Source organism: Bubalus bubalis, chromosome 14, assembly GCF_019923935.1.
Source record: "Bubalus bubalis isolate 160015118507 breed Murrah chromosome 14, NDDB_SH_1, whole genome shotgun sequence".
In the NCBI taxonomy this organism is placed as follows: Eukaryota; Metazoa; Chordata; class Mammalia; order Artiodactyla; family Bovidae; genus Bubalus; species Bubalus bubalis.
The window spans coordinates 41,855,732-41,878,621 of record NC_059170.1 but is presented as its reverse complement, the minus strand read 5'-3'; the positions used below and the strand labels follow the sequence as shown (position 1 = coordinate 41,878,621).

The following is a 22,890-nucleotide window of genomic DNA, read 5'->3' as shown; positions in this document are numbered from 1 at the left end:
TGCAGCATAGATGGTGTTTAAGACGATGGTACTGACAACAGGATAAATTTAACAGATTTTCTCTACAGAAACTTTAGATAATCAGAGTTAAAAATCTTCAAATCTCCACCGTCCGGGAGTGCGTCTCCCTTCAGCACCAGAACTCGTGGGAAGTCTGGGGGGTGCGAGGCTCACCTTGGGGGTCTGCCTTCTTGTAGGCGTTCCCGGCGTCCACAAAGCTGGTGGCTGAGTCGTGTTTGCTCTGCAGCTGCATGTGGAGCTTGGCGGCTTGACAGAATGCATTTCCTGCAGCTGAAGATGACACATGAGTGAGTAAACACAGGAGCAGCCACCCGCAGGGCAGCCCCGCTCCAGTCCACGCCTGGGGAAGGCCCCGTCCTGATGGTGGCACACGTGCATGTGACCCAGTCACCTCCGGTGACCACAAAGACGCCCGGGACCCAGTGGGCCAGCAATAAGTGCCACTTTCAGCCCCAGGCCTCCTTCCACACTGCGCATTCAGCACTCAGCTCCGTCCCTAGTGCAGGCCCCACACTGATGGGCGTCTCCGAGGAGGCATGAGGCTGGGAGGGTCCATTTCCACTGACTCGGCCAGCATAGCTGGAGAAATGGCAACACAAGAAGAGGCAACACAAGCCCCCAAATCAGACCGCCCAGCTTCAAGTCTTGCTCTGAACGATTAGAGGAAGAGAGGACTTCCAGGCACTTCTGATGATATGGACCCACCAGTGCAGCCTAGGCCCTGCCAGTCTGAGCCAACGCTGGCCCAAGATTGGAGGTGGGACTGGAGAAGCCTGCCCACCAGGCCTTGACCCCTACCTTTGTGGATCATGAACCTGGCAGCCCAGAGGAGGGTCCAAGCTGCTGCCAAGTGGTAGGTAGGAACCCAGGACCTCCGGGCAGCTGGAAACTTCCCACCATAGTTCAGGAATGTGACAGCCAAAGAGCAGCTCTGATGAGTTGGGTCTCAGAAGTGTGTACCATCACTCAGACCTTCTGGGCAAAGTGCTCAGGACAGCGTGGCCCCAGAAACACACTCATGTGCTGGCCATTTTAATAATCACATGTATATCTGCCCTCAGAGCACACCTGTGCTTTGCCAGGTTGAAATGTCATCATTTCTTTTAGAACTTAATCCTCTTCCTCCCACCAGTAATTTCATTTTTTGACATTTTATCTATGCTGGCCATCCCAGAACCAATGGTGTTCCATCCCTTCCTGGCTGGGGGTAACAGCACAGCACACAGGCTCTCCCGGGCTGGCTCCACTTCCCCGGATAGTATTAAAAGCACTGATTTGACAATTTCACACTCCCACCTTCCAAAACAAGCTGCTGGCTCACCTTTTCAATCTGAGCACTCACTCCAAACACCACTAACCTCCATCTCTACCAATGTGGAAGTATCTTTAAAGGAGCGTATTATCAAAATAAAGTTACACACCTTCTCAGACCCAGTTTCCTCAACTGTAAACATCTAATTCCTGCCAGGATGATCTCTCAAGAGCAGAGTAACAGACAAATCAGACGAATTCTTTTATTCTCATAAAATAACTTCTAAAACTATAAAGAGATGAGATGCAGTGGTATCACGATCACCACCACAGCAACATGGAAACGATTTCAAAGAACCTAATTTTCTTTCAGTTTATTGTTTCCTTTTTTAACCACTTTTAAAATTGAGGTATAGTAGATTCACAATGTTGTGTTAGTTTCAGATGTTCAGGAAACTGTTTCAGTTATACGTATGTGTGTGTGTATGTATATATATTCATTTTCAGACTCTTTTCCTTCATAGGCTATTACAAAATATCTAGTATAGTTCCTTGTGATATACGGTAGGTCCTTGTTGTTTATTTTATAAACAGTGGTATCTGTTAGTCCATTAGTCCCAAATTCAAGGAACCTAATACTCTGTAAAATACACTCAGCACCTGTCTACTGTGCTGCACATATGGGTCCAGGCCCTGCAGGCAGGGCAGAGAGAAAGCACAGTAACACGCTGGCCTTCCAAGGTTTATGTTCCAAGGAGGGATAGCACATAATAAAAGCACAGACAATACAAACGAACAAATGAACTTCACTTATTTTTGCTAAATGGTGCTAAGGGCATCGGGGAAGAGGGGAAGGGGCTGCCCAGAAGAGTGGACTGCCAGGGATGGCCAGGAGAGACCTCACTAAGAGGATAATGACATTTGTAGAAGGGCCTGGAGGAAAACAGGGGCCAGCCACACCCTACTGTGGGGAAGACAGTGTCAGAGGGAGGGCACAGCACAGGCAGAGAGTCAGAGGAGGGAGCTGGGGAAGGAGTGGGCGGGTAGGAGAAGCATCCAGAGTGAGGAGAGGATGCGAGACCAGCTCGGCTCTGAAGGCCACCTTGAAGGATTATAGCTCTGCTCTAAGATAACATGACCTGACTAGAGATTCAACAGGGCTACTTTGATTTCTTTAAAACAAACAGGTAAAGTCAAGAAGCAGGGAGATGTCAGCCCAGGCAAGAGATCACAAGGGTGGGGGTGAGGATACACATATATCCCCTTCAGTTACATAAACAGTAACACTCCTCTGAAAAGAATTTTCAAAGGTTAGAACATCTGGTCCCCAGATAAAGGAAGGAAAAGGTCTTTTTAGATAAGATCACTTTTTACCCTGGTTTTTCCAACAGGCATGTATGGACGTGAAAGTTGGACCATAAAGGCGGCTGAACCCTGAAGAATGGATGCTTTTGAACTGTGGTGTTTGAGAAGACTCTTGAGAGTCCCTTGGACTGCAAGGAGATCCAACTAGTCCATCATAAAGGAAATCAAACCTGAATATTCACTGGAAAGACTGATGCTGAACCTGAAGCTTCAATACTTTAGCCGCCTGAAGCGAAGCGCCGACTCATTAGAAAAGACCCTGATGCTGGGAAAGATTGAGGACAGGAGGAGAAGGGGACGACAGAAGATGAGATGGCTGGATGGTATCACTGACTCAGTGGACATGAGTTTGAGCAGGCTCCGGGAGATGGTGAAGGACAGGGAAGCCTGGTGTGCTGAAAGTCCGTGGGGTCACAAGGAGTTAAGACACGACTGAGCAACTGAACAACGCTAACAGGACCCGAACCAAAAAAAAGAGGTGACCACTAATCTTCTTTTCTCCTCTCTTTTAAAATACATTATAATTCAGGGGCAAAGGCACTTTGGAAACAGAACATGTCTTTCTTATCTAAATGTTTTAAAAAGAGTTTTACAGCCAGAAAGGACCTTTCAGGGCCATCTAAGCCAAAGCATCTACTTCACAGAACTGACTTGGAAGCGTCCGCCTTAGAAACAAGTGGAGAGATCACACACCTTACGTTCACATAACTCGGCGTAGCATGGACATCTCCATCAAGCTGGGAGAGCCCCCGGGGAAACAAACACACTTTGGGAGGGAAAGGCCCCCCACCTCAGGTCATCTGCAGGCTCAACGGGGCCAGAGACCCACATCCTGCCTGGTCAAAAGCCATGTCCACCTTCACTACAGAAAAACCCCTTCACGTAACTTCTTTTTTTCCAGGGGTAGAGGAAAGATTCTGCTTCTTGAATCAGTGTTGGAAAAGAGACACCCCCTCTCGAAAAGAATTCTGATTTCATTTTGTGTACCTTCCCTGCGTAAAAGTATTATGTTAGAAAATGAGGAGTCTGTCAGGATTTAGAAGTAACACCCCCAACTGCCTCATTTCTCAGGGCACCACAATCAGTTATCAGGGTAAGGTATGGTTAGAAAGTCTCCACCAAGGTTTAGGCAAAGAAAACCAGGCATTTCTATGTATCTGACATCTTTTTCAGTAACTTTTACTTCAACTTTCACTCCTTGTACTAAATTTATTTAAGCACATGAGTAAACAGCAAAGGTTACCCTTCTTAACTCCAAGTAATAGTAAGTCTCTTTAATTACCACATGCCCACTGTAGTAAGTGCTTTGCAGACACTAAAGCAGACACGCCTTTATGCCTAAACTTCAATCAGTATTTCAAGCTTTGCTCCCTTGGATCAACAGCCACCCTCCCCCACCCCGCCCATGCAGCCAGAAGTTTTTCTAAGGGGAAGGCGGAGAGTCATGTCCTCCTTCAAAGTGATTTTAAAGTTATTTGCCTGGAAAGCAAACAAACAACACCTTCATACATACCACTCCAGTTCTTGGCCATCTTGAACATGTTCGCAGCTCTAGTATACATTTCACAAGCCTCTTCTATTCTTGTGTTTCCTCTGAGAAAAATGTAAAGATGAGGTTAAGTTTTACAGTAACAACCATCCATGTCCCTAAATATCCCTCAAGTAATGGACATCTACCAAGCACTTAAGACATGCCAGACCAGCGCTAGAGAACCTTGCCAGCAGCTTGGACGGGACACTCTGATCACCCTTGCTGTCCCAGGTGAGGGAACCGAGGTCTAAGAGAGTAAACGCCACCCTGCGAGGATTCCAGAGCACCGAGACACAAACACCGCTGTGGCGGGACCCAGGGCCTACACCCTCAAGAGCGTCCTTTCCATGCATGTGAACAGAAGTTTTACTTGTCCCGAGGAATGAGAAGTATATTTTTCAAAGGAGGCTGAATTTTGAAGGATAAAGACATGCTGATGCTTTTAACGTCCACTGTTTGTGTTCCGACTTAAAAAACAAAACCCAATGCAGGAGCAGCAATGCACCAGGCTGCTCAAGGGCTGCAATGCCTGGTGTGAAAGGGGCCGGGGGTCCAGACCCCACGCTGTGGAAATGCACTCTACAACATCCTGTAGGGGAATCTCACTGCTTTCAGAGTTTCCACTGCACCAAGCTGAGGCCTCTACGCCCACTGGTCCTCTGTCTCGTGTGTCTACTCTATAAACAAGAAAGAATGAGACAGAGAACCAGAACAAGACGGGCTCTCCACAACACACACCACACGCCAAGGGGAACTCCCAGCGGATAATGGATGTAAGGACTAAGACAGGGCGAGGCCAAGGCTGACTGCAGTCCAGAGGAGGGGCACCCCATGCCACGAAGCTTGCAGAGGGCAGGCACGGATCACGTGTGACTCTACCTGGGGCAGTCACCACTGAGTGTCTGACTCCAGACTAGTACTTTAATTTCTTTGGGTCTCCAATCTTGCATGTGTAAACTGAGGGTAATACACAGTCTATACCTCTGAGTTATTATGAAGATCAGAAGAAATAATCCATATGGAGTTGTCACTGTAGGGCTGGACCCAGAGTCAGTCAGGATGATCATTGTAACTAGATTTGTGTACTGAAGGCATACAAACCCTGGAATATTTGTATACCTCGTACGTGATCTGTATCTAGAATATATAAAGAACGCTTACAACTCAATAACAAAAAGACTAATGATTCAAGTAAAAATGAGTGAAAGATCTGAATAGACACTTCCCTAAAGCTTAAAAAAAAAGACATAGCCAATAAGCCCTTGAAAAGATACTCAACATCATTAAGCATCAAAGAAATGCAAATCAAAACCACAAATAAGATAGCACTTTATTCCCACCAGGCTGGTTAGACTCAAAAGAGAGGACTAAGGAAATGTAGGAAGGATGCAGGAAACCAGAGCCCTCATTTACTGCCAGTACAAGTGGCAAACTGTATAAGAAGCTACCCTGGATGAGTCTGGCAGCTACTCAAAAGGTTAAACATGGTTACTGAATGACCCCAAATTCTACACCAAGGCACATACCTAAGAGAGATGAAGACATCGGTCCACACAAAAACTTGTATACAAATGTTCACAGAAGCATAGCTCATGATAGACAGAAGTGGACACAACCCAAATGTCCATCAACTGACAAATGATAAATGAAGGTGGTATACACACACTGGAGCAGATCAGACAATAAAAAGGAATGATGTACGGAAGGATGCACTGATTGTGCTACAAAGCAGACGACTTTCACGACATCATGTGGAGTGAAGGGCCAGTCCCAGGGGAGCCCACCATGCACCGGCACGGGCTGCAACAGGCTGGTTCTGGAGCTGGGAGTGCTGGAGAGAAGTGGAGGAGGTGGCAGAGCTTCTTTCTGGGGTGATGAAAACGTGCTAAAACCACCTGCTGTGGTAACTGCATCGTTTAGCGAATATGCTTAAAAACTACTCAACTAGACACTCTGGATGGGTGAATAGTATAGTATGTGAATTACACCTCAATAAAGCTGTCTCTCTCTCCTCTAAAAAAATCCCCTTTGGGTGGGTATGTCATACAACCAGGGACAGGATGGCAACAAACCACACCAACAATAAAGCGGCAGAAGGAGCAAAGACTTCTCGCTCACACCTTCACGCTCCTTTTTCTTCACTTCAAAGCTACATTAAAAAAAAGCTAATTATTGTGATGAACATTCCTAACTCAAGAAAGCTTTCAATCTTAGCCACAGCTCCTTGGAGCTAACAAAGGGCTTGCCACTTTCTGTGTCTTATTTTTCTAAAGTGTACCAGGAATCTTGAACTGTAATTACAGTGCAATCATTCTTATTAAAGGTTTCCAAATAAAACTAGCTTAATTAAAATGTACTTTATCCTATTATTTTCAGAAGCAGGTTCAGCTAAGAATAATAGAATGCCTACAACATGCTAAGTCTTATGCTGCATGTTTCCATGTGCTTTCTGCCACCTTCAGAATTACAACGACCACAAAAGATGACATCTCCATGTTGTTGTCGTCCAGTCACGAAGTTGTGTCTGACTCCTTGTGACCCTATGGACTGCAGAATGCAGTCTCCATATTACAGAAGGGAAAACACTGTACCTGGAGGTCAATGGCTTGTCATCCAGCCAAGGTCAGTGGCGGAGCAGACACCTGATGTCAGGTTCAGCGATCTTTACAAAACTAATGAATGAACTCTGCGAGACTCAAGACCCTCACCTCTCACTTAACAGAAATCACCAGAAAAATGCTGATGTTCACAGGACCAGAGAACTCACTTGTCATAAACAGACACAACTTAAAGAATTCATGAAAAAATTGTCACCCTGCTTATTTAACTTATATGCAGAGTACATCATGAGAAACACTGGGTTGGAAGAAGCACAAGCAGGAATCAAGATTGCCAGGAGAAACATCAATAACTTCAGATATGCAGATAACATCACCTTTATGGCAGAAAGTGAAGAGGAACTAAAGAGCCTCTTGATGAAAGTGAAAGAGGAGAGTGAAAAAGAGGGCTTAAAGCTCAACATTCAGAAAACTAAGATCATGGCATTTGGCCCCATCACTTCATGGCAAATAGATGGGGAAACAGTGGAAACAGTGTCAGACTTTATTTTTTTTGACTCCATGCAGCCATGAAATTAAAAGACACTTACTCCTTGGAAGGAAAGTTATGACCAACCTAGACAGTATATTAAAAAGCAGAGACATTACTTTGCCAACAAAGGTCCGTCTAGTCAAGGCTATCATTTTTCCAGTAGTCATGTACGGATGTAAGAGTTGGACTCTAAAGAAACCTGAGCACCAAAGACTGATGCTTTTGAACTGTGGTGTTGGAGAAGACTCTTTAGAGTCCCTTGTCCTGCAAGAAGATCCAATCAGTCCATCCTAAAGGAGATCAGTCCTGGGTGTTCACTGGAAGGACTGATGTTGAAGCTGAAACTTCAATACTTTGGCCACCTGATGTGAAGAGCTGACTCATTTGAAAAGACCCTGATGCTGGGAAAGATTGAGGGCAGGAGGAGAAGGGGACAGAAGAGGATGAGATGGTTGGATGGCATCAATGACACAATGAACATGAGTTTGGGTAGGCTCCGGGAGTTGGTGTTGGACAGGGAGGCCTGGCATGCTGCAGCTCATGGGGTCGCAAAGAGTCAAACATGACTGAGCAATTGAACTGAACTTGCACTGAAAAAATTTACTTTTAAGTCACTCCAAATGTCTACTGTGTTCTATACCTGTGAAAATTGATTTTTTTGAGTTTTAAAGAAAAATAGTTTTGACTGACTGTTATCCAAAGCCCTTAGAACTGAGGTAGAAGATTCATGAAAACAGAAACAAGTTTCAGTGAGGAGTCTACATTGTAAGTGATACAGTACAGCCCATTGCAGGCTTTCCCGGTGGCTCAGTGGTAAAGAATCTGTCTGCCAGTGCAGGAGACACAGAAGATTCGGGTTCTATCTCTGGGTCAGGAAGATCGCCTGGAGAAGAAAATGGCAACCCACTCCAGTATTCTTGCCTGGGAAGTCCCATGGACAAAGGAGCCTAGTGGGCTATAGTTCATAAGGTCACATAAGAGGTGGACACGACTTAGCAACTAAACAACAGCAGCACACGGCACTAACCTGCCAGAAAACACTAAGAAAATAACGTTCTTACCAAGGAGGTCAAAGTGCTGAGAAAAGAATAATTAACTGCAGGCTGGAAAAATCTGATTGCCTGACACCCCCACCCCAGGTTCCACAGAGAAGATGGGGTGAGAGCGACACGCACCCCCACCGCTCCCCAGGAGCCCAAAACAGCAGAGCCGGGTCCAAGCCCCTGACTCTCCTCCCTGCCCCTTCCTGTTTAGGAGGGAAAAACTCAGCCTGGGAAAATCACAGCCTATTAGTCCAGAGAGCTCAGATGACATCTACACGCAGACAAGACTATTAACCCCTCACTCATTCAGAATCTTGCATTTTCCTCGTGATGAGTGAAAGCTATCTGGAAGCCCAGGAAACTGTAACTGAGCACATGGACAGTGAGGGTGGGGAGATAACAAGGCAAGAGCCGTGGGCACCAATGGCTCACGTGCCTGTAACTGCTTGACTCAAATCCTTTGCTTTTTCACAAACCAAAAACAAGAGGTATGGCTGCAAGGAGGCAGGCTTTGAAGTCGGACAAACAAACGCAAGGATCCATCAGCTCCTGACCCTTTGCCCTACATCCACAGCACTCCCAGAGTAACCAGCAGAAGCCGAGCAGGGGGTTCAGCCTCGACCACCATGTGCTCTGCCTTGAACCCTGGGATTCCACCTTCTGAGAACGTCTCACTTTATTTCTATTTAACAAAAAACAATCACAGATTCTCAAATGCAGGAAACAATCTGAGACATTTAAGGACTGTCTGACCAAAGTATTTGCATTTAAGCATAACTTCTTGAAATAAAGTTATAAAAATAGGTACAGCACATAAAGCTGGTGGGACTTTTATCTGGTAATAGCTCCAGACAAGGGGTCAAGTGTGACGAGGGGTCACGCCTCCTGTAGAGGGGAGATATGTATAGATTGGATCTTTTAGTAAAACAAACCAAGATACTTAAACATTACAAGGAGCTAAGGATAGGAATTACCGGATAAACTCAGAAATGACTCACACACAACATGACTTGTCAAGAGAAACTTTTGTATTTAATTTCAATCTTCATAAAACTTTAATTTTTTTAAACAGAAACTTAATCGAGACCTGAGATTCCTATAGGACAATGGTAGCTGCCTAAATACAAAAACAGGTCCTTGTATTTTCTGGAACCACACAGATCAACAAGGAGTGGATGTAACCAATGGATTGGATCCACTCAACAAATTGGAGACCACTGAGTCAGAAGTCAACAAGATTTCATTTAAGAAAGCTGGGGCAGTAAAAACCCTGAACCAGCAGAGCTAGGGGCTTCCCAGGTGGCGCTAGTGGTAAAGAACCCCCCTGCTGATGTAGGAGACACAGGTTCGATTCCTGGGTCAGGAAGATCCCCTGGAAGAGAGCATGGCAACCCACTCCAGTATTCTTGCCTGAAAAATCTCATGGACAGAGGAGCCTGGCAGGCCACAGTCCATAGGGTCACACAGAATCAGACACAACTAAAGCGACTTAGCATGCACACAACAGAGCTAAGGAGACAGCCCCTGCTAGCAATCAGGAGGGGATACCTGGACACAAGATGGGGTGCAGTGTGGGGTCCAGGAGACAAGTATGAGACCTGGAGGGCATGCAGGCCTGGAAGGGGGGCTTGGCTAGTGGTGTCAGGCTCCAGAAGACGTGCTTCTAGGGGAGGGAAGGAGAGAGGAGGCTTGGCAGTTAGTGAAAGAAAGCAGAGCTGGAAATAAAACTCAGGGTTTTGGGAAACAGAGGTGGCAGAACTGGAGTGGCAGCAAGCCCCAACCCACCCCCAAAATCCTAGTCATCAAGGAAACCACACCAACGTGTGAACAGAAGGTGCTGTGAAGGTAATATGAATTTAGGAGAAAGCACATTCCCAATGTTGGCCCTTTCCCAGGTGAGTGGTCTGCAGTGACCCTCTCTTGTGACGGGCCTGGCAAGGGCACCATCTGAGTTCATAGTCAGGCATGTGCTCCTTGACACATTCACAATCATTCTGGACCAGACACCCACTCTGCCTTCATGTTCAGTACTGTATTCAATGAATTATATGAGACAGTCAACACTCTACTATAAAACAGGCTCTGTGCTAGATTGTTTCGCCCAACTGTAGGCTAATGGAAGTGCTCTGGTAGGCCAGGTAGGTGTGTTAAACACATTTTTGACTTACAATGCGTTTATGGGGACATAACCCTACTGTAAGCAGAGAGAGACCTATACAAATACCTGAATCCCCCTGACACACACACACCCTGAAAAGAGGGGTAAGTAGAGCACATTCACTGACTGGCATACAGGTAGGTAATGCAGGCTTCCCAGGGCAGACAAAACACTAGATTCCCAAGTAAGGAAATCAGGCAAAGGGTACTAAAGAAGAGTCACGGGGTAATAGCGTACTCCTCTGGTGACAGAAGCATAGACAACCCCTGCAGCTTCTGCTCCCACTCCCTCCCTCCAAGTCAGCCCTGGCCACTGTGCCCAGACTCGATGAGGGAGGGGAGCTGCCCTCTCCCTGGGGCCAGGCTACACAGGCCACGTGGCCACAGGCATCAGATAATCCTCTTAACTAACACAGCCCTAAAACAAGCAATCACAAGTAACAAGAAAGCAAAGACTGCTACCCTGGCGTCAGAGGAGGTAGAATTTGGGCTCAAAAGTATCAAATGAAATAGAGAAATTCACTTCATAATACTAAAGATACAATTCAAGTGAAAGTATAATGGTTGTGAACATCTAGGCACCCAAACATGGCAGCCATCTTTATAAAGCAAAAATCACAGGAACCCTGAAAGCCAAAATAATCTTGAAAAAGAAGAACAAACTGGAGGGCTCACACTTCCTGATTTCAAAAGTTACTGCAAAGCTATAGTAATCAAAACAATGTGGCACTGGCAATAAAGACAGACATACAGACCAATGGACTAGAATAGAAAGCCCACGAACAAATCTTTGCATTTACGGTCAAATGATTTTCAACAAAGGTGTCAAAATATTCAACAAGGAATACAGTCTTTTCAACAAACTGTGCTGGGAAAATCGAATACTGACTTGCCAAAGGATGAAGCTGGAGCCTTACGTATGGTGGTGGTGGTGGTTTAGTCGCTAAGTCGTGTCTGACTCTTGCCACCCCATGGACTGTATGCAGCCCACTAGGCACCTCTGTTCATGGGATTTCCCAGGCAAGAGTGCTGGAGTGGGTTACCATTTTCTTTTCCAGGGGAATTCCCCTCCCAGGAATCGAACCCAGATCTCCCATTGTGCAGGCAGATTCTTTACTGACTGAGCTATGAGGGAAGCGCCAGCCTTATGCATAGCCTTACACAAAAATTAACTCAAAATGGATCAAGGACCTAAATGTGACACTTAAAACAGCAAAAACTTTTAAAAGAAAACAGAGCAAAAGCTTCATGACACTACATTTGCCAATGGTATCTTGGATATGACACTAAAGGCACAGGTTAAAAAAAAAAAACAGACAAATTGAACTTCATGAAAATTAAAAAAAAAAAACAAAAACAAAAAAACTGTGCATCACAGACACTATTCAGAGAGTAGAAAGGCCTCATACAGAATGGGAGAAAATATCCTCAAATCACATACCTGATAAGGGATTAACATCAAGAATATACAGCAAACTCCTAAAACTCAATAACAACAACAAAAAAAGTCAATTTAAAAATGGATAGCCAACGGGAATTTGCTGTATAGCTCAGTAAACTCAAACAGGGGCTCTGTATCAACCTAGAGGGGTGGGATGGGAAGGGAGATGGGAGGGAGTTTCAAAAGGGAGGGGTTATATGTATACCTATGGCTGATTCATGTTGAAGTTTGACAGAAAACAGCAAAATTCTGTAAAGTAATTATCCTTCAATAAAAAATAAATTAATTAAAAAAAAAGGACAAAGGACTTGAATAGACATTTCTCCAAAGGACATATATGAATGGCCAATAGGCATATGAAAAGATGCTCAATGTCATTAATAATTAGGGAAATGCAAATCAAAGCTACAATGAGATATAACCTCAGACATGTTAGAATGCGCATTATTTATAAAATACCAAGTGCTGGAAGGAAGCATGTAAAGAAATTAGAATCTGTGTGCATTGTTGGTAGGAATGTAAAATGATACAACTGCTGTGGACAACAGTATGGCAGTTCCTCAAAAAATTAAAAATGGGATTACTACATAATCCAGCAATTTCATTTTGGGGCATATACATGAGAGAATGAAAAGCAGGCTCTCGAAGAGATACTGTACAAGCATGTTCATGGGTGAAACGAATGATCTCCTTAAAAATACAATTTATCAAAACTGACCTCAGTAGAGACAGGAAGTTTAAACATTTAAACATTTCCAGGGGAAAAAAGAAAAGTATCAAGGAAATTAACACCAAAAAGCCCAACATGAGTTCCCTTAAGAGGATTCGATTTAAAAATGCAGAGACCAGAGCATGGGGAAAAAAAAAAAAAAAGAAAAACTTACAAATTGTTTTTATGAGGCCCCTGTGACATCAGTGATTCAGCTGAAAAAGACTACACACATACACACACTGCAAATAAAAGAACTTGAAATAATTTAAAACAGTATCCAACAGCCCATTACAAAATTCATACATTATAATTCAGGGGGTTATTCAAGGGATGCCAGAACAGTTCAGTATGAGGATATCCCTTGGTTAATGTACTAATAACTAAAGGAAAAAAGTCATGCTTACCTCACAGTTATTGAAAAGGCCTTAAAATATAAGTCCTTCATTCAATCCATAATGAAAACATCCATTAAAACCAGAACTGGCAGATATCTCCTTACTGAGAAAACATGTATTTTAATCCAATAAAGTATTGATCTATTAACTTGTTAGATTTTAATTAAATTAACATTCCTAAGATAAGTTCTATTAATATTCAAATACAGACATGATTAACATTCTGAAATTCTGCTTACAAAATCTCCTTACTGTGAACTCCTATGTATCACTTACCAAAAATTCTTAAGATACAAAAGTCTTGCTGATTTTATACGGTGATCAAATGAACTCAAAGTGAAAGCATAAAAATGAATTATAAAGTCTCCTGAGAAGACTATATACATGGACATCACCAGATGGTCAACACCGAAATCAGATTGATTATATTCTTTGCAGCCAAAGATGGAGAAGCTCTATACAGTCAGCAAAAACAAGACCAGGAGCTGACTGTGGCTCAGACCATGAACTCCTTATTGCCAAATTCAGACTTAAATTGAAGAAAGTAGGGAAAACCACTAGACCATTCAGGTATGACCTCAATCAAATCTCTTATGATTATACAGTGGAAGTGAGAAATGCATTTAAGGGCCTAGATTTGATAGAGTGCTTGATGAACTATGGAATGAGGTTCGTGACATTGTACAGGAGACAGGGATCAAGACCATTCCCATGGAAAAGAAATGCAAAAAGGCAAAATGGCTGTCTGGGGAGGCCTTACAAATAGCTGTGAAAAGAAGAGAAGTGAAAAGCAAAGGAGAAAAGGAAAGATATAAACATCTGAATGCAGAGTTCCAAAAAATAGCAAGAAGAGATAAGAAAGCCTTCTTCAGCGATCAATGCAAAGAAATAGAGGAAAACAACAGAATGGGAAAGACTAGGGATCTCTTCAAGAAAATCAGAGATACCAAAGGAACATTTCATGCAAAGATGAGCTTGATAAAGGACAGAAATGGTATGGACCTAACAGAAGTAGAAGATATTAAGAAGAGATGGCAAGAATACACAGAAGAACTGTACAAAAATGATCTTCACGACCCAGATAATCACGATGGTGTGATCACTGACCTAGAGCCAGACATCCTGGAATGTGAAGTCAAGTGGGCCTTAGAAAGCATCACTACGAACAAAGCTGGTGGAGGTGATGGGATTCCAGTTGAGCTATTCCAAATCCTGAAAGATGATGCTGTGAAAGTGCTGCACTCAATATGCCAGCAAATTTGGAAAACTCAGCAGTGGCCACAGGACTGGAAAAGGTCAGTTTTCATTCCAATCCCAAAGAAAGGCAATGCCAAAGAATGCTCAAACTACCGCACAATTGCACTCATCTCACACGCTAGTAAAGTAATCCTCAAAATTCTCCAAGCCAGGCTTCAGCAATATGTGAACCATGAACTTCCTGATGTTCAAGCTGGTTTTAGAAAAGGCAGAGGAACCAGAGATCAAATTGCCAACATCCGCTGGATCATGGAAAAAGCAAGAGAGTTCCAGAAAAACATCTATTTCTGCTTTATTGACTATGCCAAAGCCTTTGACTGTGTGGATCACAATAAACTGTGGAAAATTCTGAAAGAGATGGGAATACCAGACCACCTGATCTGCCTCTTGAGAAATCTGTATGCAGGTCAGGAAGCAACAGTTAGAACTGGACATGGAACAACAGACTGGTTCCAAATAGGAAAAGGAGTTCGTCAAGGCTGTATATTGTCACCTTGCTTATTTAACTTATATGCAGAGTACATCATGAGAAACGCTGGACTGGAAGAAGCACAAGCTGGAATCAAGATTGCTGGGAGAAATCTCAATAACCTCAGATATGCAGATGACACCACCCTTATGGCAGAAAGTGAAGAGGAACTCAAAAGCCTCTTGATGAAAGTGAAAGTGGAGAGTGAAAAAGTTGGCTTAAAGCTCAATATTCAGAAAATGAAGATCATGGCATTCGGTCCCACCACTTCATAGGAAATAGATGGGGAAACAGTGGAAACAGTGTCAGACTTTATTTTTCTGGGCTCCAAAATCACTACAGATGGTGACTGCAGCCATGAAATTAAAAGACGCCTACTCCTTGGAAAGAAAGTTATGACCAACCTAGATAGCATATTCAAAAGCAGAGACATTACTTTGCCAACAAAGGTTCGCTAGTCAAGGCTATGGTTTTTCCTGTGGTCATGTATGGATGTGAGAGTTGGACTGTGAAGAAGGCTGAGCGCTGAAGAATTGATGCTTTTGAACTGTGGTGTTGGAGAAGACTCTTGAGAGTCCCTTGGACTGCAAGGAGATTCAACCAGTCCATTCTGAAGGAGATCAGCCCTGGGATTTCTTTGGAAGGAATGATGCTAAAGCTGAAACTCCAGTATTTTGGCCACCTCATGTGAAGAGTTGACTCATTGGAAAAGACTCTGATGCTGGGAGGGATTGGGGCAGGAGAAGAAGGGGATGACAGAGGATGAGATGGCTGGATGGCATCACTGACTCGATGGACATGAGTCTGAGTGAACTCCGGGAGTTGGTGATGGACAGGGAGGCCTGGCGTGCTGCGATTTATGGGGTTGCAAAGAGTCGGACACGACTGAGTGACTGATCTGATCTGATAACTAGGATGATCCTCTGTCCTGGTTGCAGGGACACTCCTGGTTTATACCCATCTTCTTGGCATCTCAAAAATATCCCAGTTTGAACACTACCTTCACGGTCACTCTATAACTCACAGATACGGGGAAATATCTGAAAAAAGTTTAAAGTAGAATTATATAAAGCTTAAATGCTATTTACATATAACCTTCTTCATTTTCAGCAGAATCAACGAACATTATCTAAAATTAGTAAGGTAGCAAAAGTATTCTAAAATTATTTAGAATCATGGTAGCAACCATCAGAAGAATGAAAAGGAAAGTTAAAAGCAGTTACCTCTGCTGAGTAAGATTGAGGAGCATGAGGATTCAGGGAAAACTCTACTTTTCAACTAAAACCGTTCTGTACTCCTTGCCATTTCCTACCATAGGCAGCTGCTACGTTTACAACAAACAGGTATTGAAGGAAACACAGAAGAAAGAAACATGGACTCCCCTTCACTTTGCTACCTTTGCTCTTCAAACTAAACAAAAGAGCACAAGAAAACAAATCAGCATCTGTAAGGCATTCACCGGAGACCCCTGAAGTCCCAGGGAGGTGCTGGGCCACAGCCACCAAACAAGGTAGACCCCTAGGACCTTACACCCGCGAGCGGCAGGCCAGCACAGTCCTGGTCCTCCCTACCACTGGTAAAGGACTCTGCACCTCACCGGGCTCACAGGAATGAGAGAATATGGTGAACACTGCAAAAATGCAAACAGAAAAAGGCCAATCATGATTGTCATTTCATATACGAAATAACTTGACACTAAAAATCAAAAAACCAAATGATTATAATACAGCTCTGTGCAGCACCTCATTCAATCCTTACAGCTCGGACAAGCAAATTCTTTCCCTCTGCCCATGCAAAAGCTAAAAAAAAAAACCAAAAAACAGAAGCTCTGAGTACGATTTGCTTGGCCAGGGTCACCAAGCCAGTAAACCAGAATCTGTATTTGGCCTTATATATATTCATAAACACACACACACAGAGTGTGTGTACATATTACTATGGCTCACATATACATTACATAATACATAACAGGTTATTCTGTTATTACATAAAAATATAATAAATATAACATATATACTTCTTACACTACACCACCTGTCTCTAAATCTAAGCTTAATAAAAATTTTTTTTTAAAGTTCAATCTGCATCTGAATATCTACTATAACTGAGGTGGACCTAAACGCTTTACAAATGCCATCATATGTCCCATCATAATTTGGCAAAATTTAAACACAGTCTTTGCCAAAATAAAGCTGAGTGAAAAATACTGATAATTAATGACCCACAATGCTTAAGAAATACTCCCAATTTTCACAAGTAGCTAAGAAATATAGATTCAGTTATTTCTGAGCAAACCTACAAGAAGTTTCCCAGATGGCACAGTGGTAAAGAATCTGCCTGCCAATGCATGAGACATGGGTCTGATCCTTGGGTGGGGAAGATCCCCTGGAGTAGGAAATGGCAATTCATTCCCATATTCTTGCCTGGAAAATTCCATGGAGCCTGGTGGGCCACAGTCCAGGAGATCACAAAGAGTCAGATATGACTGAGCATGCACACAACCCTATAGGGCCTTTCATTAAATTTACTTTGACACTGCCAGATTTATAGCTCTTTAATGGCACCCCACTCCAGTACTCCTGCCTGGAAAATTCCATGGATGGAGGGGCCTGGTGGGCTGCAGTCCATGGGGTCGCTGAGGGTCAGACACGACTGAGCGACTTCACTTTCACTTTTCACTTTCATGCATTTGGAGAAGGAAATGGCAACCCACTCCAGTTTTCTTGCCTGGAGAATCCCAGAGACGGAGGAGCCTGGTAGGAGGCCGTCTATGGGGTCGCACGACTGAAGTGACTTAGCAGTAGCACACGCTTTAAGCCTGGGGAACATTCAAGAGCATGGGAAGATAGGGTTAACCACCCAGAACCTGCTCCCACAGTCAATCTTAAGCCACTCTCCTCCACAGGCAGTGTTCCCCACTGTGGTCTCCTATAACAGGATGGCACAGACAGTACAGGCTGTAGAAATGCAAAGCCATCTTGCTGTCAGACCTAGGTCGGCTGACCATCAGTTCATTAAGATGGTAAACTAAAATTTGATGTTAACTACAAAATTCAATAGCTCATCTTTGGAAACAAAATCAAAGCACAGCCCCTTCAGTGGCAATTTTGCTACACTAAGCTAAGCCAGAGAAGGAGTTAAGTTTTAATTGAATTCCACGACTCCAAGAACACATCACTGTTGATCTGTCAGTCAAGCAGAAAGACTGACCATCATGACAGTGGTTTCTTGTGATGGCTCAGCAGGTCCTTTCCTGCAGGGTACTGTGGGAAAGGCCTGCAAGGAACACGGACATCTCGCAGGTGAGCCTGAACTTGTGCCTTACATACAGAAGAATTCGTGATTGACTTCTTCATATTTTTGGCTAATTTTACTGAAAGCAACAAAAAGGAAGAGCCACAGAAGAGCAGTGAGAAGGCAGCATTGCCACAAAACTAGCACAGTGTGTGGATCAATACTGAGCAAAGGGGATCCATTCTTACACAGGTTTTAATCTGCAGTTGGGTTAACCAGCCCCAAGCGTGAAACATTTGCAGTAAAGTATGTTGAGCGCCTGTAACCGCCAGCAGCACCCCAAACAGCATCACCTGCCCCCAGTAAAGTTCTGTCAGCTCTTACACAGGTGGGCTCAGTGACACCGATATGTGGGTATGTGCTGTTAACTTAGGAGTCTGACATGCAGATGGACTGCACTGTGGTTTAAATAAAGGGAAACAAGTAGAGGGGAAAATTCTCTGGCTAAGGGAGCTAGGGCAGGGAGGATTAACAAAGGTATCCCAGCCCAGAAAGCTGAAGACAGGTGCAAGTTATGCCCAACGTAAGGTAAGATTCTGAACACCTAAAACTGACACAGAATCTGTCTTCCCATTGTCACTGACAGAGAAACTAGATCTAGCTGTTGGCTTCAAAGAATTATGTAATGCTATTAAAGCTCAAAGAACTCTGAGTACCCTTCTTCCCCAAGCTTTTCCGGAGACAAGCATTACTACACAGTCCTCCACAGTATAAATAACACTTACGTGGTGCAAAGCTCTTTCAAATATTGATATTTTACTTCATTAAAAGCCCAAGGATGCAGTCCAAAAAGTCTCTGACTCTGAAATCCTGGCAAAGTCAGCTTCATCTGCTTGGTTCTCTGTTTCCTTGATAAATAACCGGGCCTAATAATTCTGATGAAGATGCTAATTAATAATCTTCATCTTTAAGACTATACATTTTACAAGCATATATTCATGGAACCTTCACTCACTCCTCTTACACTCATCTTACAGCACAGGAAACTGAGGCACGGAGGGGCTAAGAAACTTGCCCCTGGTCCCAGAGCAAGGACAGTGCACCGACCTGCTGGATCCGCATCAGTCCTTAGACGCAATGACTTCCGTGCAAACTGAGGCCGAATGCTGAGGATGAAGTCTTCCTACAATGTTCCACAACGAAACAGGTGATCAACAGTCAAGAAGGAAAAAAAAAAAAAAGACGTTTCTCTAAAGACAAAATGCATTTCTAAAATCCTTTTAGGATTACTGGTTCAAGATGTGGTCAAATTTCACAAGAAGCACAACGCAACACCTCTTCATCAAAAGGAGCCAGCAGAAGCATCCCTCTGAGAATCATCCAGTGCTGTCAGGTGCTTTTTTCTCTGCCGATTACAGATTCTCCTCCAGGGATGCGAATCCGGGCTAGAAATGCTGTGCCATTAAGATCACCTCCCAGCTCCAGGTGCTATGACATTAAATTTTACTGGAATAAAGTGTAATTGTTTTGTGAACCAGAGAAAGGAGTTACTGCTTGGTGTTAAGGTTAGGTATAAGACAGGGTTCCTTATAGTACTGTCATAACTTTTAAAGGAGTACAAATTTGCAATTCATGGCTATACTCTAAACCATACATCACATGATAAATTTAGAAACCACCAGGGATAAATGCCTTGGAGAAGGCAATGGCAACCCACTCCAATATTCCTGCCTGGACAATCCCATGGATAGAGGAGCCTGGTAGGCTGCAGTCCATGGGGTCACTAAGAGTCGGGCAGGACTGAGTGACTTCACTTTCACTTTTCACTTTCATGCATTGGAGAAGGAAATGGCAACCCACTCCAGTGTTCTTGCCTGGAGAATCCCAGGGATGGGGAGCCTGGTGGGCTGCCGTCTGTGGGGTCGCTCAGAGTCGGACACGACTGAAACGACTTAGCAGCAGCAGCAGGGATAAATGCCTAGAGAGGTTCTTGAAGGCAGGAACCGTTACCTTCCTGCATCTTTGCACCGTATATTATGCGTACTACATGAAACCTGCATTTAAGCGTTTCCTGGAGATTATCAACACTGGTAAAATATCACAACTCAAACAACGAAGGTGGCAAAACAAGGAGATTCCAAGCTGAATTTGCAAATGCTCTGGGTGTTGGCCAAGGGCCTTTCGCTTTCACAAGAAAATACGGAAAACCACCAGGAATTTTCTGCCTCCCTCATCCTAAACAGCTGAATCATTCACCTACTCAACCAGCCAGAATTCTTCCAAGAAATGTCAGTGCAGGCTCTGCTTTTTGGGAAGTCCGAATTTAAGACCTTCCCTAGGAGGGGGCAGAAGAAATACAGGAAATGAAGGGGATTTCCAAGAGACGCAGACTTCGAGGAGCTGCGTTATCCCTAAGCCAACCGGAGACCCTGGCTATCACATCAATCTCTGGCGAAGCAATGGCACCGGGTTGAGAGCACGTCCTCACTCACCCCACGGCTATTACCGGTGTGCTTGGCGCAAGGCGCGCGGGCACAGGGCGGCGGACTGCGGGCCTGGCGCCCGCCTCTCCCCCACGCGGGACTCCCGAGAGGGGCGGGCCGAGTCCAGGCGAAACAGCAAACCGGTGTGGCCGCCGCGGCGTCACGCACACTGGTGCTCGGCCAGTGGGACCCGGGACCCGCCACCCGCCACCCGCGGTGGGTGTAGGTGGGCCCCCTCCGAGGGTCATAGAAGATCTCGGAAGGGCATGTGGGGGGCCCTGGGGTCGTCCTGAAAGGTTCTAATGGGCGCGTGGGGCTCCGGAGATTCTAGGGGGTCCCTGGAGGCAAGGTTCCGGGGATTCTAGGCGGTCCCTGGAAGCAAGGTGGGGGGGCTCCGGAGATTCTAGGGGGTCCCTGGAAGCAAGGTGGGGGGCTCCGGGGATTCTAGGGGGTCCCTGGAAGCAAGGTGGGGGGCTCTGGGGATTCTAGGGGGTCACTGAAGGCAAGATGGGGGGCTCCGAGGGCCCTCCGAGGGTCCTAGGGCCATCCCTGGAAGGGTGTGGGGGCTTCGGGGATCCTAGAGGATCCCTGGAGGGCGTGGGGGGTGCTCCGGGGATTCTAGGGAGTCCCTGGAGGCAAGGTGGGGGGCTTTTGGTATCCTAGGGGATCCCTGGAGGGCGTGGGGAGCCCTGCGGCGTCCTGGGGACCCCAGGGGGCTCCGGGGAGACCTAGGGGAATTTCTGGAGGGTGTGTAGGGATTAGAGGGCCCCCGGAGCGCTCTGGGGGCCGCCGGGCAGGGACGGAAACCCTCCCCGGGGCACGCGCAGTCCGGCGCTCACCCAAACAGCCCTCGGAGGAAGGAGTGGGAGGCCTTGACTCGCTTCTCGGCCTCGGCCATCAGCTGCACCGCCTCTCTCTCCTTCCCTGCGTTGTCCATGTTGCCGGCCTCACTCCCCGCCACAACCTCCTCAACAGGCCGGACGCGCCGCCCGCACCTCCCCGTCCTCTCTCAGCGGCCTGGCGCAGAGGCGCGGCGCGCGGCCTCTCGGGAGCTGTAGTCCAGGCAGTGCCACGGCCGTCCTCTCGCAGCGCCCGGGCGCAGAGGCGCGGCGCGCAGCCTGTCGGGAGTTGTAGTCCGCGCTCGGTCCGCGGGAGCCTGCGAGACGTCAGCTCTCGTTTCCTGAAGGGCGCAGATCCGGCGGGCAGCTGGATCCTGGAGACGGGTGCCTGAGAGCGTATGGCCTTTAAAGATGCGGGAGATGGAAAAGGGCCCGCGGCTTCCAGGGAAGACGGCCTGAAACGGCAGCATCCCGTTGCATCAGGAGTCCCTGCCCAGCACGACCGACCGTGGCCAGGGGTTGGTAGGGGGCGCGGGATAACGGAGCGGGTGAGGACACGGCGGGTGCCCGGGTGCCCGCAGGAAACCTCGACTGCACGCGAACTCCGCGAGCGATGCAGGGCGGCCACGGGAAACGGGCCCTAACCCTGCGAGGGTCACGCGCCCACCGGTCAGCTCCAGAGAGGACCCAGTTTATCTGAAGAGCCAGGCAGTTAAGAAGGAAGCATTTGCCCCAAGACAAATTCAAAATTGGTTTTCGGTCTCCATGTGAATGTCTGTTTTCTTCCTTGGTTACCGAAGACTTCCATATATAGGATCTGTGCATAGTCCTCTATTGACTGAATTCTTTTCAATGGACGCGAGCCATTGAGCTCTCTTATTCTTGACATAATGCTGGCCATAGTGTGGAGTGGATTTCTTAGGACACAGTTCTGCCTGCCAGGACGACGTCTATTCTCCTAGGAGAAGTATTCATAGACAGACGCTCTCCTGTGCCAGTGATTTCCCGGCCTGTCCCAGAGGGAGTTATTCTGTAATGCAAAGTCTAGACCATTTATATTTGGGAATACTAAAGCAAAGGTAGTGATGCAATTATGAAAGTCACTACCAAAGGAGAACTTGTGACAGCTTCAAACTATTAATACATACACTGTGGGCACTGGCACACAAAATACATCTAAGAAAATGAAGCCTGTCTTGACAGAGCAAGACAAACGGGGTCAAACTCCTAGAAAGAAAGGTCACCAAAGCATATGTCACGGAGTTCCTACAGTGCAGGCACCTCAGAGGCAGAAGGAAGCCTTAGATTCTCAGGTGAAGTTTATTTATTTTCACTACATCCATTATTCTGACTTCAAAAAACTAATTTGGAGCAGAATTGGGAAAGGAGGAGGCAGGAAATTAGAGGCAGTACTCAATGTGGAGTAAAGAGAAAAACTGCAAAAAGTGGGCATGAGCATCTGAGAAGCAGAGCAGCCTCTGTGGATTTGGTGGCGGGACCAAGCCAGAAGCTCCAAGGGCAGCATCAGCGTGTTGATTAAAGCAGTTCCCAAAGGATGTTCAAGAAATACCTATCCCTAACCCCCTAGCTCTCTGTGTCGGC

The 22,890-nt window shown here is 45.6% G+C and overlaps 1 protein-coding gene across 4 annotated transcripts in view; it reads right to left on the bottom strand.

The window, feature by feature from the left end:
* Nucleotides 1-21,515, bottom strand: part of NAPB (NSF attachment protein beta) — a 36,903-nt gene extending 15,388 nt beyond the window's left edge. Inside the window, exons 1-4 of one of the 4 annotated variants that reach the window (XM_006062802.3) lie at nt 21,289-21,442; nt 19,074-19,149; nt 4,151-4,230; nt 175-291 (exon numbers count right to left, since the gene is read on the bottom strand). In XM_006062802.3, the coding sequence (XP_006062864.1) occupies nt 175-291; nt 4,151-4,199 (166 nt within the window). In that variant the 5' untranslated portion in view covers nt 4,200-4,230; nt 19,074-19,149; nt 21,289-21,442. Of the gene's footprint in view, nt 1-174; nt 292-4,150; nt 4,231-19,073; nt 19,150-20,458; nt 20,890-21,288 lie in introns of those variants that run through there. The other 3 variants (XM_044927971.1, XM_025264136.2, XM_006062799.3) reach the window with 3 other exon arrangements.
* Between the last annotated feature and the right edge of the window lie 1,375 nt (nt 21,516-22,890).